A 17,301-nucleotide genomic window follows, 5' to 3' on the forward strand; every position below is an offset into this window, starting at 1 on the left:
CAGTATTAGGCCAGGCTGAGGAATAGTCATAAAATGGCAAAAAAGCTGTAAAATGCCACTTCTCTGCCCTGTGGTGTATGACCAGTTACTGCAATTTTTTGCCTGAATTTTTCTCCTCCCTTCCTGTATTCTCTCCCTTACACATCCTGGCAGCTTAGCTCTGGGCTGACCTTGCTGATTCTGTTCTTGCAGGTCCTTTATCTGGGCAGGTGACTGTCCCTCTGGACCTGTTCAGGAAGCAGCCCTGTGGCCAGCACAGCTTTGCCCTGAGCAGCGGAGCCGGAGAGAGGAGCTCAGAGCCAGGGCCCGGGCTGGGCTCCCTCACTGCAGAGGTACTGCTGGGCTGGGGGCTTGGGGGGCATCTGTTCCTTCAGGAGCTGCTTGGGAGTGCTCACCCATGGCTTGGACAGGAGCACTCTTTGCTGGGTTAGGAACTGGCTGGATGGCCAGGCCCAGAGGGTGATGGTGAATGGTGGTGGATCCAGCTGGCAGCCAGTCACCTGTGGTGTCCCTCAGGGGTCTGTACTGGGACCAGTTCTGTTCAATATTTTTGTAGATGACATGGATGAGGGCCTGGAGTCATTCATTAGTGAAGTTGCAGATGACACTAAGCTGGGAGCTTGTGTTGCTCTATTGGAAGGAAGGAGGGCTCTGCAGAGAGATTTAGATCAGTTGGATGGATGGGCAGAGTCCAACAGCATGAAGTTTAGTAAGTCTGAGTGCTGAGTTCTACATTTTGGCCACAAAAATCCCCTACAACGTTACAAACTGGGGACAGTGGGGCTGGACAGTGCCCAGGCACAAAGGGACCTGGGGGTGCTGGCTGACAGCCAGATGAATGTGAGCCAGCAGTGTGCCTTGGTGGCCAGGAAGGCCAATGGCATCCTGGCCTGCATTAGGAATTGTGTGCCCAGCAGGAGCAGGGAGGTCATCCTTCCCCTGTACCTGGCACTGGTGGGACCCCATCCTGAGTGCTGTGTCCAGGTCTGGCCCCTCAGTTTGGGAAGGATGTTGAGATGCTTGGGTGCATCCAGAGGAGGGCAACAAGGCTGGTGAGGGGCTTGGAACACAAACCCTGTGAGGAGCGTTTGAAGGAGCTGGGGCTGTTTAGCCTGGAGAAGAGGAGGCTCAGAGGTGACCTTTTGCTCTCTACACCTTCCTGAGGAAAGTTGCAGACAGGTGGGGTCGGTCTCTCCCACCGGGCAGCACTGACAGAACCAGAGGACACAGCCTCCAGCTGTGTCAGGGAAGGTACAGGTTGGATATCAGGAAAACAATTTTCACCGAAGGAATAATAAAGTACTGAAATGCTCTTCCCAGGGAGGTGGCAGAATCACCATCTCTGGATGTGTTAAAAAAGACTGGACATGGCACTTGGTGCTACAGTCTAGGTGAGGTGTTGGGGCATAGGTTGGACTCGATGCCCTTAGAGGTCTCTTCCAACCTCATCATTCTGTGATTCTGTGATCTCATGCTTGGGCTTGTGGCTGAGTCAGAGTGGCCTGTTCTGATTGCAGGGTGTTTGTGTCTTATGGGATTTTGGAAGGAAGTTTGAATGATTTAGAGATGGGACCTCTGAGTTGTTTTAGATGATGAGTTTTATTTTTCTTATTTTCTACATAGACAGGAAGGGTGAGTTTGGCTCACATCTTTACTGCATGGTTCAGAAGATCAGAAGACCCCTAGTTACAAAATAAAATAAATTAAAAGTTACAAAATAAAATATATCCTTTTAAGGATTTATTGACCAATAAAACACTGCCAACAAGGATATTTATGTTTTTGACCCAATCTTTAAATATTTCATCTTATGGGCCCATGCTGCAGTGTAAGCTTTCTTATCATGTTATGACACACAAACATGCAGTGCTGCATTCTAAACTCCTTCTTTACCTTTGTAGCTACTTTTATTTTTTCTATATCTTAAACTCTAAACTTTCCTCAACTTAACGTGTCTCTGTTTTAAACTGTAAATCCCATTCTCACTTCTAGCACCTAAGTTTGGAAGCCTTTTCCAAGGTCTCAGATCAAATCCTGTGTTTAATTCTAAGCTTTGGCTTCCAGGCCCAAAGTTCTGAGAGTTCCCTGCATTTCAGATTCCAACAGTGTCTTAATGAAAGAATTAACTCTTGAGTTTGGCTCAGCAAAACCTAAAAGGAGTACCAGAAATAGAGTCCTTCTTGCTTCTGAGGTGGTGTTTTTTTGTCTCCTTAGTTCTCTTTTATAGAACCCAGTGAGCTGAAGGCAAGGCAGGTCTCCTCTCCAGTGCTGGCCACCAAGATCGAGAAGGACCGCACTGTGATGCCCTGTGGGACTGTGGTCACCACTGTCACTGCTGTGAGAACCAAACCTCGTCTGGAAGGGAGATCCTCCCCCCTGAGCACAGGTCAGCACCTCCAGATCTACCTGTGTTCCTCCATGGGCACCAGGAGAAGCACTGGGGGCTGGGATGGCAGGGAAGTGCCATTTCCAGAGGTCTCTGATGTGTTGGAGTGGGGTTGTTGTTTGTATTCTCCAGAATCAGGATTTAAATTTTCACAAAAATGTAAAAGAGGAGCAGTTAATGTTTCTTTTAATTCTGTAAATCTTTACCATGGTGTGATAATGTAGAAAGGCTGGATTTTGGTGGATGGTTTTTCATGTGACAAATATATCAGAGGTTTGCTGATAACAAACCATCCTGTGCCTTCTAACCCTGATCTGTATTATCATCTCTGATGAAGCTTGGTGTTACCTGGTGACAAAATACTTTTCAGCATGTCCTCCAGGAGCAGATTTTCCCATTTTTCTTGGGAAAATTATAAAAGTAAAACATGTGTGAACAGTCTTGGTGTGAAGCATCACAAAGATCTGTGTTCTTTTAAGTTGTTAAAGCAAATCTTTTATTTAAGTGGGTGCTGTCTAATGTGTTACAGTAGAATATTTAAAAACATTGTTTCATGTTTTAAACATTTAACAATGTTTAAAAAAATTCTCACACTTCACTGGCCTTTTAGGGTCATGTTTAACACAAAACATGTGTTGAGAATTTCTGTTAAATAATTTTCTCAAACACAATTTGAACAGGCATAATTGGTATAATAAATTCTTATTAATGCAATAAAAAATTTACTGACCAGTTCAAATAACCAAAACACTTGGTCCTCAGATTCTCCTGTGAAAACTCCAGTTAAAGTAAAGGTGACTGAAAAGGATTTCATTGTTGAAGCCCTCCATTCTCATGGTGCTCCAGTCAGCAAAACTTTGTCATCTTCAGATACAGGTAATAAAAATGTTTGGGGCTGCTAAGGAGAGCATTTCTCTGTTCTGCACGTGGCATTAAAGTGATCCTGTTAAAATGACAGCCAGCCCATGTGGCTGCTGCCTGTCAGCAGCACTGGGGTGTTTTTGTTACAAACCACTATGGTTTGGGCTATGGCAGCCTTGCAGTAAAAGTCTGGTTTTAATTGGCAATTTAAATTACTAGTTTTGAATAATTAGCAATGAGCTGTGGTTTGGAGAGGGGAGGAGGCTGCAGAAGAGCCAAAGGTAAGGCTTTTCTCTTACTTTGGAATGAAAGATGCCTCCTTTTATAAAGGCACAGAGGATGCTGCACTAAATTAAAATGCTGTGACATGCATCTCTGAGTCCCCTGTGTCTGAAGAGAAGGCAGAGGCTGGACTAATGTTAGACTCAATTCTCTTCCTAGCCCTGCCACTGGGCTTTTTTGGGCTTGCTGTGCCCATTTGTCCACCTTCCTAAGTCACCTGGATACAGCTGAAATTCCTTCAGAGTGTCAGGTGACATTGACAATAATTATAAATTCACTTTGAATTCTATATAAACCTGATTTCCTCTCTGGAGAATTTACCTTTTCAAGATGTAGCTCTGAATCTTGAGCACATTTTTCAGTCCTGTGTGTGGTCACCACTGAACCTTTCAGTGGCTCTGTGGACAGGAGTAGTGACAGGTGTGAGCCAGGGTAGCTGCCAGTGGCACCTGCCGTGGAGTTCAGCTGGCTTTGTACAGGTCTGAGTGGGGAATGGACAACCTGGAGATGATCTGGGCTGCTCCTGGCACAGTCAGGAGCTTTCTGAGAGACAGAAATGTGTTGGCCAACAAATGTGGGGAAGGGCAAGAAGCAGTAACCATGAATAGCTGCAACAGCACTTGGATCTTTTCCCATCTCTAGGGTAAGAAATACTCTGACACAATGAAGCAGTGTGGTATACTACATCAATTTGGGAATTGTTAAGATAGTGCAAGACTTCTGAGTTGACTCTCTGAAGTGTTTGTGATTTTAAAGACACAAAACACTAACTGGAAAATTCACCTGGAGACAGCTTTTTCCATATTGTTATGGACAATGTTTTTATTGGGAGTGCAGGGGGATTTCTGTGAGGTGTTTATACAGTATTGCAGGAAGAATTACTCATTCAAACAAAAGCCAAAAGAAAGAAATACAAAGGAGCTTTTGGTATGGCAGTAACTTAGGTAAAAGTTATTACAAACATCATGGCAAAATAGCAGCAAGTATGCTGGAAAAGATGCTGTGTCTATGCCATAGTTCTGAGTGATGGCAATAATAAGAATTAATGCAGGGGCTGGGGAGATGGAAAAGTCAAGGTTTGAGATGAGTGTGCAGACATGCACACATATTTTTAATCCTAGGCCTCATCTTTTCTTACATTACTGTCACAGTAACAAAAGGCACTGCTCAATTTAGTTAACACTGGTGCTATTCCTTCTGCTATTCTTTTTGTTGTTGTTAAAACTCTTGCCAGAAAAGTCCACCTCAGGCAGTTAAACATGGGGATTTTTATCTTGTTGACTTCCTTAGGCTTGTTTGTTCCTGAGCTTGATGAATTTGATTAATGTGTATTCATGTCCTAGATGTCAGAAGGGGCCATGCCTAAAAATAAACTGGTGTTTGTCAGTAAAGAGCATTTTATACAGAAGATTTTCTATTCCTGTGCAGTGGTTGGAGGGGAAAAGGGAGTGCACTTAACAGGATTTGGAGGCAGCTACTTTGCCTTCCCCACCCTATCACAGTGCCATAGCAAAACTGGAAATGCTGATCAGGGAGATCTGGAAAAGGAACAGAATAACAAAAAAGCTACCTGAGGAAGTAGCATCATGTGCCAGCCTTGTACCATGTTAGAACTCTGGTTCTTCATGACTGGGATAATTCATGATGTCCTCCCTACTGTCACCACAGGGCAGCAATGCATTGAAATAATGAGGGGCTTTGTCCCAGAAGCTCCTTTGTTCTCCTGGAAGGGGTTTGTAAGTGCTATTTTGGTACCTTTTCTCCAAAAGTGGGTGACAGGAGGGAAAGAACAGCACCTACTCGCTGGGTGGTGAATTGGCAAGTTTATGGTGTTTATGCCATTTCTGTGAATTTTAAATCAAGGACAAACTCTGCCTGTCTCTGCTCTGTTTTTTCCTGTTTCCTTCCCCTCTGAAATGCTCCTTTCTTTGCAGAGCTGCTGGTACTGAACGGCACCGACCCCGTGGCAGAGGCAGCCATTCGGCAGCTGAGCCAGTCTGCCAAGCAGAAGCTGAAGTCCCCTCGGAAGAAAAGCACCATTATCATATCAGGGGTGTCCAAGGTAGAGCAGAAAACAGCACTTAGAGTTCATGCTTAGCTCTGGAAAGCCTTTTCTGCACTAACTGCAGTGCTAACAGGGCTTCTGTGTCCCTGCAGGATCCAGTTTTCTGTGCCAGGTTGTTTCTGTGACTGTTTCAAGTTCAGCCAAATCAGGGTGTTGGGTGCTGATTGTTAGATTGGACAGCCTGACTAAAATGCTGTGTCCTTGGATAGGGGTGGAGTTAGGGATTTGGGGAACTCAATTTAGGTGAGAAGAGAGGATACATATAAAATATGTATATAAAACAAGAATTTTTTGTTAGAAGACAAAGCTAATTTCATATTAAAGGTAAGAGCTGAAACAGACATACCACCAGGGATGTTTTCACTCTAAATGCCAAGTCTAGCCTATGAATGTAAGGAAACACACACACACACACACACACACATATATATTTATTTATTTATTTATTTGTTTGTTTATGTATAAAAGAAATAGCACTTTTAATTTTGAAACATTAATACTATACCACAGAGATTTTCAACAATCCAGCACCAATCTGGAGCCACATGTTATATTAAGCTGCATAGTTTTGAGGCTTTTTTTAAAGTACAATAATTTAGATACTCAGCCTCAAATTTTGTATTTTTTTATTCTGTGTTTCACTCATGTAGGGAAGATGCGCTTAAAAAGTGTGGAAGATTTTTACACTTTTTTTCAAAGCTGTTAAAACCCTCTGAAAAACCTCTGGTTCTCTGATCTCTGTTCCAGAGGGAGGGCAGACAATGAGACAAGATTAAATGTTAATTTTCTTAGAAGGACCAAAAGATGTTAATTTTCTTAGAAGGACCAAAAGAAATGCTGACACTTCATTACAGCAGCACATATGGGGGAGACCTGTTATTTGTGGTGAGGCCAGGGATAGGTGGAGGGCATTTACTTAATTGATTTTTTCACTCATTTCACCTTTGCAATATGATTTAAACTTTGCTAAATGCTCCTCTCCTTTAGTAGAGCTAAGGAAGCTTCAGGTGGCTTGCTGATGGTCCTGAGCAATACAAGTACAAGTGTAAAGAGTTAAAATAACTCTTGCAGGGAGGTTTGTTTTTCTCCAGCAGGATGACTCGTGTCAGTGTTGTCTCTTATTTCCACTGGGCAGACCTCTTTATCTCAGGACAGTGAAGCTTCACTGATGAAGGACTATGCTGCAGCCATGGACAGCTCTTGCAGGGAAGCAGATTCACCCACTGTGGAGGAAAATGTTGCAAAAATCACCTCTGACAAAAAGCAGTCATTGGATGCTTCAGAAAGAGTCCCTGGCACCGACCCACGGCAAAGCACCCACAAGACCTGGGGTCTGGAGAATGGCAGCCAGCAGTGGGACACCAGCACACTCTTAGACCAGACCTCTGAAGAAATATCTGGGAGCTCATTAAGTGTTTCAGAAACTGGGAGCATGAAAAAATCTAAAGGTACATGATCCTCACTTCCACTTCAGTGACTGCTTTCTCTGTGTAATTGGCTGCAGTAGTTCATCCTTTCCTATTGATTATTTTTGTCCTTCAGACTCTTTGTGATTGTGGTGCTGGTTGAAGCTGTTTTACTTGCAGCTCTCTGAGCCAGCTCAGGCTTTCTTACCCTCCCCTCCATGAGGAAACAGCTCACCCTTAGAAGCTGGCAGCTCATTACACCCAACTCAGTTATTTGGGAGAGATCACTAGTCACATTATCAATTCCTCAAGAAAAACTGTGTCCTTATGACCCAGGACTTGCCCTATATTGCCAGCCCCATTACCAAGGTGAAGATGGCAGGGATCCACTCTCACTTTCCAATCTATTCCTCTTCCCCTTCACCTCTCTGAGCACAAGGCTGCCCTGCCCTCACTAAAGTGTGTGTTCAGGGAGGCACCACAGCTGAAGCAGAAACTGCCTGCTGAACAGATTCCCCCTTTTCACTCATATCATTAATGCATCACTTGCTAAAAAAAATGGAATTAAAGTTAATTTAAGAAGTAAATAAGGTATCGGATCATTTTGCTTAGGTAGTTACAAATCTGAATAGCTGCAGTTTGAAAATGTCTTAGGGTTCTTTGTGTTTACTTGGTAAATCCAGTAACCTCTGAGCACTGGTTTGTGGTAAACACAGGGGCTATTAGGAAATCTTACAAAAGGGTCAGTGCAGTGGACTGTGCCCCAAACAGGCACACAGGTTGCACCTTAAAGTTGCAAAAAATACTGTGCTTTTCACTCATACCCTTCCCTCTCTGCTGTATTATTTTCTATCCTTTCCTCGCCCAGAGATCCTGGGAAATGGCTCACTACAAAACCTCCCTGTTTTACTGGATTTTCACCCTCCTCACCCAAGGGCAGACACTGGAGCTCTTTGTCAGGACCCTCCCTTGGAGCATGGAGCTCTCTGGCCTCCCCACAGCTGGACTGCTCCACATGAGAGATCAGGAGGGAACAGCAACAATCCCTGTCACACACGTGCCCAGGCACTGGAAAGCCTTGGGTGTGTTTGGGGTGAGGGGAGTGGGTTAGTTGTCAAGGGATTTGGCTCATTTTGGAGCCTGGAAAAGTTTAGGAAGCTGTGTGAGAAACTGCAAAACCTCTGGACTCTTCTTCAACATGTTATTCTAAAGCAAGCAAGTGGAAATTTGTATGTGAGTTGTTGTCTAGTGTTGGGTTTCCCTGTGCAAAGAGATGAGGCTTCTAGAGATCCTTTTCACACAATTCAGTATAAGTCTGCTAAAAACTGCAGAATATCTCTGAGAGAGTTGTATCATCTTGAAAAAATACTTGAATAAAACTGGCTCAAATCCCTTTCATTATACACAGATGTCTTTGTGGAAGTCTTGAATCTCTGCTTTGTCACAGCTGAGTAGCTTTTATGGAGTAAGATGGGAAAACATTTCAACCCCCCTGCCTCCAGTGAGCTGTGAATAGTTCAAGGCTTCTGTTTGTCAAATGCTTTCCCTTAAAAAAAACAAACAACAAAAAACCCCACCACAAATAAAACCGCAAATGAAACAACAAAAAAACCCAAACACGGCAAAAAAACCCAAACAAAACCCCTTCTGCTTTGAAAAGCCTTTTGTGTGTGTTAATGTCTTAAAGCTAGCCCTTTTTTTTACTCTTGCATATTTTTGTTTGTTTGTTTTTTTACCTTTCTGACTTCCTCTTTCTTAACCATTCCCTTTTATAAACTTAAGATGACTGCTATGCCAGCCAGAATTAATTACCTACACAGTAAGTTGGTTTTGTCTCTTTTTTTTATCCCTAAGAAAATGTAGCTTTACAATGAGACCCTCATTGTAAAAACTGAAGCAAAAATTAGTTTGACACCCATTTTCTTCTTCCCCTATCCATTCCTTTTCTCCTTCCAAAATTACCTTCCTGTGCTCAGGTGCCTTAGCAGACCAGTCTGCTGTGACAAATCATCCTTTTGGTGGTTGTGCTGTCCAGGAGGGTCACACAGAGAGGGCAGCAAGGAAACCTTGGAAGGATGTTCCACATCAATCAAAATCTGCTCATGCAAACCATGTGTGACCCCATAACTGGGTATACATACAAACAAAACTTATTTCAAAACCTGCTGCTTATAGATTTTTAGATTAAACTTTTCTGGCTTAATTTACAGAGCTACCACAATCTCAGCAGGTATTTACAAAATCAGCAGCTTTTTACAAAACCACCTGTATGAAAACTCTTTTGGAAGTTGGGAAGGAATGGAAAGCCATCTCTGTTGGTATCCTTGTAGATGTGGAAGGAAATCTTCCTCCATTAGCACAAATGAGATTCAGAAGTGATCCCACCCCCTACAAGCTTTTTCAGAACACCCTACATCAGTGCAGTGAGTTCATACAGTGCTCTCTGCTCATCTCCTGGGGCTGGGGGCAGGGCTGGCACATGGATCCTGTTGAACTGGAGGAATAAGCATGCAAACAGCACATGAACAGCACATGAACCAGCATGGGCACTGCCAGGCTGCTGCCCTGCCCTGCCCTGCCCTGCCCTGCCCTGCCCTGCCCTGCCTCCTCCCGGGGCTGCATGTCTGCACAGCAGCCAGAGGCACTGCCAGGCAGCATGCCCCAAACTGACTGCACACTGCTGGGCATGTGGCAAGCTTCTAGGCAGCAGAGGCTGAACTCCAGGGAGCTCTTGTGTCAGGGCTGCTGCTTGTGCTGAGCCTGTGCTGCTCTCAGGGAAGTGCTGCCCATGGTTTTTCAGCTGCAGGGATTGTCCCAGGCCGCCGGCACAATTTTTGGACCATTCTTAGTCGGGTGCTATTTCCTGGTGTAGAAAATCAGTCTGAATGCCAGAATGGATGGGACTAAAAATCTGCTCAGGGATAAACCCTTGTGTCCTAGTGCTGCTGCCAGGGCTGCTGGGCAGAACAGCTGCCTGCTCAAACAGGAGCTGCACAGCAGTGAGGCCTCTGCATCCCCCAGCCTCTGCACATCAGCAGCTGTCACAGACCTGGGGTGGAACACTGCTGCTTTTGTGCTGCTGCTGACAGCTTGAAGTGGTACTGCCTTGCCAGAAAGATCAATCAGAGCCTGGTGGTAGAGCAGTCAAGATTCAAATCCATGAGTTCTGGCTGCTTTCAGCTGATTTCTGCTTCCCATCCCATTGTGCTCTGTGAGGAGAGTCTCAGCAGCTGCCAGAAAAAAAACGTTTGAGTATCCTCCAGGTGCTGAGTGCTGAGCCCTTAAAGCACACAGTCATAAACCCAAGTACACGTTTATGACTGCTTTGGTGTGCACAAAGCAGCATCTGGCTGCCGTGAAGTACCTGTTCTGCAGCTGTCACTGTGTGCAAAGTGACACAGAGGCCTTGGCAGGTCCTCGGGGGACAAACATTTAATTCCAGCTGTGGCAGTGTCCTGTGAAAGAACTGCACTGTATGGTGCTTTTTGTGTTCATTTGCAGTGGGAGGAAAAGCAGAATCAGGATCATGCCACAACATGAGCTGAGAAAGTATCAGGAAACCTGAGAGTGGTGCAGGGAGGGGGTGTGAAAGCTCTGCCAGGGAGGTGACTGTCCCCACTTCCAAGTCTGACTGCCAGAAACTCCTGTGCTGGCACCTGTCACCTGGGTCCTCCTCTGTTCAAATGGGCTTTTGCCACCTGGGACAGCAGCCCTCCCAATTCCATACAAAACTGATGCTATTTTAACACAGAGCTGATGTCCCAGCCAGGCTGAGTGTTGCTGGTAGCCTGGAGCAGTGTCCCTGCCAGCTGCACGCCAGGCACACATGGAGAGGGAGGGTGGAATTTGGCAGAATGGCTGCAAAAACAGCCCAAGCTTGCAAAGAGAGGAGTAGTGATAGCTGCTGTTGGCAGCACGAGTCCCTGGTGAGATGACAGCTGCAATTGCCTTGGCTGCATGCTGGGTTTGACAGGGGGTCAAGGGAAGGAACACGACAAAATAAAGCAACTTAATTTACCACAGGAGGGATTTGGGCAGACTTCTGAACCTGTTGGAAACAGATGTAATATTATTTTTAATCTGCTTGAAGTGCGTTGCTATTCCTAACAGGGTTTTAGAATAGCAAATGCTTTGTGAGTGTTACTCTGGGTGGAGGTGCTGAATTTGTATAGAACACCTGCTGCCTGGCTTGTACAGAACCACTGCACATATGTTTACTGCCAGGTACTGTTGTCCTGCACCTCAAATTAAAATTTGCTTCACGTGGTGCCTCGCAGACTGATCTTCACCTCCTTTGATCTCTGAAACAACAAAGAGTAGCTTTATTTCCTCTCTTTCATTCTTTTTATAAAATCCTTTCTACTCTGCTGGTTGGAAAGATTGGATGTGCCTCTGTGCCACATGAGAGCCCAGGGTACAGCCCACACCAGTCGCTGTGCATGTGTGTATGAGCACTAGCGTGGCCTCCGGAGGAGCATTAGGAACTAAGTGTAAGGAAGGAGCCTTAAATCAGAGGATCAGCTTTTCTCACTCATGCTGTGCTTGAAGCTGAGTTTCAGGAGGACAGCAGCCTGTTCTGTCTAAAGTGTCCTGCACCTTTTTCCCTGCACAGGTGGGATTTTGAAGAAAAGCGCGAAGCTGTTTTTCCGCCGGCAGCACCACCAGAAGGACCCGGGGATGAGCCAGTCCCACAACGACCTGGTGTTCCTGCAGCAGCCCCTGTCAGAGGAGAGCCGCAGGAAGGGGGGGACACTCTCCAGAATCCTGAGCAAGAAGCTCCTTTCCAGGAACAAGAGCAAGAGCAAACTGAACGGGGCCTCAGGAGAGCCGTACCTATGAACCCAAACCCTCTCCGATGGGATTCCTGCTCACCACTTGAGCACTTGTTTACAGAGCAGTACTAGAGAATACAAATATGGCTGATGACTTGCATAAAAGGATGTTCACTATTAGCAGTGGTCTTTTTGGTTTATTTTTCCAAAATGCTTTTTCTCCCTGATGATGAAGTCGCTCCTCCAAATACAAGCAGTGTTGAATGTGTCCAGCTTTTGGAGGAGTGTGTGGTTTCTTCTGGAAGAGGAGGGAGGATGAGGAATGGTGCAGGTGGGGACCAAGAAGGCACCTGATGTCCTGGGGTGCACTGGGAAGAGCATCTCCAGCAGGTAATGCCCCTGTGCCCAGCCCTGGGGGCACCTCTGGCTGCTGTGTCCAGCTCTGGCTCCTCAGCACAGCAGGGCCAGGAGCTCCCTGCCTGGCTTTGTGTCCCCCTATCTGTCCCTGTCTGTCCCTGTGTCTGACCCTGTGTGCAGAGGTCAGAGCAGGCCCAGGCTCTGCTGCAGGCCCAGCCATGGCCCCAGAGCCACGGGCAGGGGCTGAGCCCAGCAATTCCCCTGCCCAGGAGGCACAACTTCTGCCCTGGGCAGCCCTGAGCAGAGGCCAGAGGGGCTCTGGGGTCTCCTCCCTGAGGATATTCAGAACTGTTTGGACACAACCAGGGAGCAGGGAGGTGGCATCAGTGACCCACTGTGACTTCCAGCCTGACTGATCCTGTAGGGAGGACCCAAAGATGATCACCTGATTTACATCAACGGGGAGCTCTGAACTGAAACCTCACAGTCACCAGTTTATGTGACTGAACCTCTACAGAGAGAGAAGACACCACTGTGCTCCCTCACTGCAACAGTAGCACCTGATTTTTCTAGTCTGAAAGGGGGGGAAAAAAAGAGGCCCAGATGCAGTTTGTGCTGTAATTTGGAAGGGTGAGTGTTCAGAAGCAGAAGGAAAATGCTGACTCAGACACCCTACTGTAATAACTGTAGCCTGCTATAATCACTGCTCAGCCTGTGGAGGTGGAGAGATGCCTTTGACATTAGCCATACATCAATCAATTATGCAAATATCAATACTAGCATATTGTTAATGTTCTGATTAAAAAAAGTTAAAACACAGAACTTGGGTGGTTTTGTTTAAATCTACTTGAAGCTACACACAAACAAAGTATTTGTAAAATCTTACATGTAGCTTTTCTTCCCTGTGTGAAGCTGTACTGCTGATGCAAAAACTCATCTATGGGGCTCTAATTCCTTCTCCCAAGTGCTTGTTAAACAAGTACATAAACCATCATATCAAATGCAAAGCTAGGAGCAGTAAATGGTGAGTAGAGCATAGTTAACCCTAGAGTGCTTTTCATTGGAAAGCTTGTCTTACTTGCCAAACACTTACTGAGGTCTTCAAATATACAGTTGTGAAGGAAGCTTTTGAAAAAATATGAATTCCCTTAGTTCAGTTTCTAGATCTACCAGTGTTGTCATGTGCTGAGTGGTTGGTCAGATGAGTTTTTTTAACCTTTTTTCCTTGCTAAATATTGCAGCTGGCTCCTTTAATCTAAAATGAAAAAACTGATGGGTGCAAAGGCATAGTTCTCATTTTGGCTATGAAGAAGAGTAAAATGTCAGTATTTCACAGGTACCATCTTTCATGCTTTACCTGTATTTTTCCATCATCTACATTCCTGCTGAGGACAAAGGACCAAGCCTGTTCTCTTTAGCCAAGAAAAACATCCAATCATTCCAACTAAATTACTGACCTGAATGGTTGATAGACCTTGTGCCTGCTTTGCCAACAGTGATTTTTCCCCTGGCCCCTTTCCTCCCTTTAAGCTGTCCAACACTTTGGCAGATATTTGAGCTTTCAGCTTAAAGCATTCATCAAAAATACAAAGTTACTGAAGAATAGAAACACATTTCAAATTTCTGATGGACTCAAGGTAAATCAATATCAAAGCAGAGGGGGTTTGGTTTATTTTTTACCAAGAAAATATTAGAAGTGAATGGTCAAAATATTTTAACTGCTTAAAAATACTGTTTATGTGTAACCTCCTAAGATCACTGTGGTAGTACAGTAGACGAGACTATCAAATAGTTGTATATTTAAGCATGCTGCTTGTTATGAAAACACTTGAAGGCATTTTAATGTTCTGTTTTTTGAAAATTGGGTACAAATGGATCTTCTGGAGCTGTATTGTGCTTGGAAATCCCAGTTCAGTAATACAGGTTTTTCCAGCCTGAATGTGCCTGAACAGTTTTGTTTATTTCTAATTTAATACAAAGTAGAAATTTTATTTCTTCATTTGTTCTACAGTGTTTCATGGTGTGAGCATTAAAACCCCTGATGTCATGTTCCCTCAACAGGCACTTTTTCTCTTGATTTTACCAGGAACTCTCTGTGTTATGGGGAAGGCAGTGGGTCAAGTCCCTGCCATTGTTAAATGCTCAGTCTTTGTTGCTGAAAGATAAAACTACAACTGTTCCCTAACTTCAAGAAATTCGAATGAAACTGAGCTTCATGGGTAGCACATCCATACCCTAAAAACAAAGAGCTGTGGAATTGGGAATGTAGAAGCAGCACATAACATTACTTGAAGTCTTCTTAAATTACTGAGCTGGGATTTTAATTTACAGAAGCTTTAGCATGTACTGTAGAACAGAGTGAAATAACAGTGAGTAACTTGCAGGATACAGCACTAGGATTTGCTTGTAATTTACCCCAGAGAATGGATACACCTGAAAAAAGTGGTTCATCTTAAGGTTTTGATGATCACTTGAATGCTTGTCTCAGTGGTGGGAATGAAGGACATTCTTTACTGCAAACTGTGTGATGGTTTGGGCTCACACGTGTTAAGAGAAAATGAATTCTCCAGATAAGGAGAGGAAGGCATTTGGTGTAAAAAGGCAGTCTGGTTTTTTATTTACCTTCACTCCTCAGGAAAATAAACATTGTTTGGTTTGATGTTGGATCTCTGTATCTGGTGGGTGTGTTCCTCACCTCTTCTTACTCCTCTGCAAATAATTTATGTCCTGCTGTAAAAACAAACTAAGGCACTAAACACTAGGGGATAATTGAGTTGTGACAACCCCAAGGACCCACAATAATGAATCCCATCCCCTCCTTAGGTTGTTATTTAAGATCAGGAGATCTGAGGATATACATTTTTTCTGTACTTGGGTCAGTTTGAGCTGGATCCTCACAACCTGCAGGATCCACACTGCAGTTTTGGTCAGAAAGGCTGGATTTGTCAACTGGCACAAATAGCACTGTGATGTGTCCTGTGCAGTTTTTGTTTTACAAAACAAAAACCTTCTGTGTTTTATAATTTGATCTATTGTTCAAATGTCTAGTTATTAAAATTACAAAGAATTTTAATAACTACCCACTTGAACAGTAGATAAAATCTTGACATGATATTATTACATTGAACACTTGTTGTTTACTGCCTTGCAATTTAATTATGTCAGAACTGTAGATTGGAAACAACCTATGAAATATTCATTCCTTTTGTCCCTTTTCTCACACTTGTGTTTCTGGATGTTCTGTACAGCCAAGAAAGCATGGGTATTTCTTTCCTGAGGACTAAGAGATTAAGGCTTGCTTCTCCTTTCTAAGGAATTTTTCTGCCTATACCTGTAACTTCTTTATTTGTGTTTGTTTTGCTTTATGGTGTTTAAATTTGCCAGGATGGAGACAAGCCCTGTCCTCACCAAGACTTGTCTTAGCTTTAGTGTGAATTTTGACTAAGTAAAGAGTACAAGAATTAAATTACTCTTTGTAGATGAAAGCAATAAAACTACCTGATATCTCCAATGGGAATATTAGCTAAGTAACTTTGTTAAAGTGATTGAGATCCCTTTCAAAGTCACTTTGAAGAGGAATGGAAGACTTTATCCCTAGGTCATTGGTATTTTTATATCCCATTTGACCCAGGAAGAAATTAGAGTCATTTCACTCCTAACAATATATGAAACTTGGGAATTCTAGGCAGAAGGAATGCCAGGGTGGAAAAATTCCATTTTGAAAACAAAATACCTTTGCCAAACTTCTTCAGCTTAATGGACAGGTCATACACTGTGCAGGCATAAATACTGGGTTTTATTCTTAAGATTTCTGACAGATTTTCTTTTTCACTGCTCTTTCTTTGGGAGACATGTTGGGGCTCCAGGCCAGACCTTGTGCTGTCTTGCTCTTGAGAGGACTGGATTTATAGTGCTGCTTTTTTGATGAAACTGGCTGGCAATTCCACCAGTTTTGAGGATCAGTGGAATTTTACAGCATTTCCCAGTGCTGCATGTCCTTGCTGGTTCTAGGTGTTTTTGCAAGTGAAAACTTTCTGCTGTGTATTTCTTGCAGAGTTCTGCTGTTGTTGATGTGCAAAATGTCATAGGAAAAAACAAAGTTGAAAGCATAAAATGCTACCAAATGTGGATGGGGAAGCAAAATAAGAATCTTACTCTTGTTTCAACACCTATTTTAGGTCTGGGAGCTCTGGGTGTTGCACAGAGCAAGGTGAAAGCTGCCTGGATTTTTCAGTTGAGTTTATTGCAGGCTTTGATTTGGAGAGCTGAGGTTTGAGAGAAGTGCTTCTACAATTAACTGTGCCATAGCTCCAGGGTAAGACATTCCTGTTGTGAGTGGGAACAGCTGACCTCATGCTCTGACCTCAACAGGACCTAAGTGGATTTATTCATGTGTTTAAAGTCAGCATATGCTTCTGCACATTGCTAAGCCTCAGCCTTGGTGACAAACAACTCCAGATTAATTATATAACAAGGGTGATTACTTTAAGTTAAGGGTGAATAATACCACTTCACTCAGGATATCCAAACTGCTACTATGCAAGGTGCTGGCATGGTGTGAAAATAGCTGGGAAGGATGATCTGAGGTCTTTCCAGTACTATAACTCTGTATTTCCCAATGATGTATTATGCTCTGTGTTATTCCAAGTGGGGTAAAACGTTTTTTTTCTAGCATCAGCTGTCATAGTCACTTCTTCTGTGGTGTGTTTTTCTTTCTGTGCATACATAAACTCAAGTTGGTGCAATTATAAAATCTATGATGTACAGATTTATTATATCACTACAAAAACCTAAGAGGATTTTTTTAAAGAAGTAACTCCTGCTGTACATACAATAAAAGCCAATTGTCTCTGTGTGGTGTGCTGTCCTACATACCCAGGTGTAACAGATGCTTTTCTACCCTCCTTCACTAGTTTGACCTGTTGCCTAACACAGACCATTTGTTTGTTCAGGAGCAGAGTTCTTTCCTGATAACCCCAGCTTATCAGGCAGCCCCTTGGTGCTTGAGAAATCACCTGAAACACAGATTGGGTAGGGAATCTAATGGCAGAAGGAATTGTGGAGCTCAGTCTGGTTACTCAGTGGTTTTTTTCTCTCAGTTATGTTGTAATATCCTAAATTAGGGGGCAAAGGGGGAGAGTTTGGAACCTATGGGGTAGACACCAGTCCTAG

The 17,301-nt window shown here is 43.9% G+C and overlaps 1 protein-coding gene across 2 annotated transcripts in view; it reads left to right on the plus strand.

Annotated features, from left to right (window-relative positions):
• C2CD2 (C2 calcium dependent domain containing 2) overlaps nt 1-16,982 on the plus strand; it is a 39,459-nt gene extending 22,477 nt beyond the window's left edge. For both annotated transcript variants that reach the window (XM_059840088.1, XM_059840087.1), the window contains exons 9-14: nt 193-332; nt 2,215-2,386; nt 3,149-3,262; nt 5,464-5,591; nt 6,730-7,042; nt 11,613-16,982. In XM_059840088.1, the coding sequence (XP_059696071.1) occupies nt 193-332; nt 2,215-2,386; nt 3,149-3,262; nt 5,464-5,591; nt 6,730-7,042; nt 11,613-11,839 (1,094 nt within the window). In that variant the 3' untranslated portion in view covers nt 11,840-16,982. The remainder of the gene's footprint in view (nt 1-192; nt 333-2,214; nt 2,387-3,148; nt 3,263-5,463; nt 5,592-6,729; nt 7,043-11,612) is intronic.
• Nucleotides 16,983-17,301: the final 319 nt, after the last annotated feature.

The sequence above is a fragment of the Haemorhous mexicanus genome, chromosome 2, assembly GCF_027477595.1.
Source record: "Haemorhous mexicanus isolate bHaeMex1 chromosome 2, bHaeMex1.pri, whole genome shotgun sequence".
In the NCBI taxonomy this organism is placed as follows: domain Eukaryota; kingdom Metazoa; phylum Chordata; class Aves; order Passeriformes; family Fringillidae; genus Haemorhous; species Haemorhous mexicanus.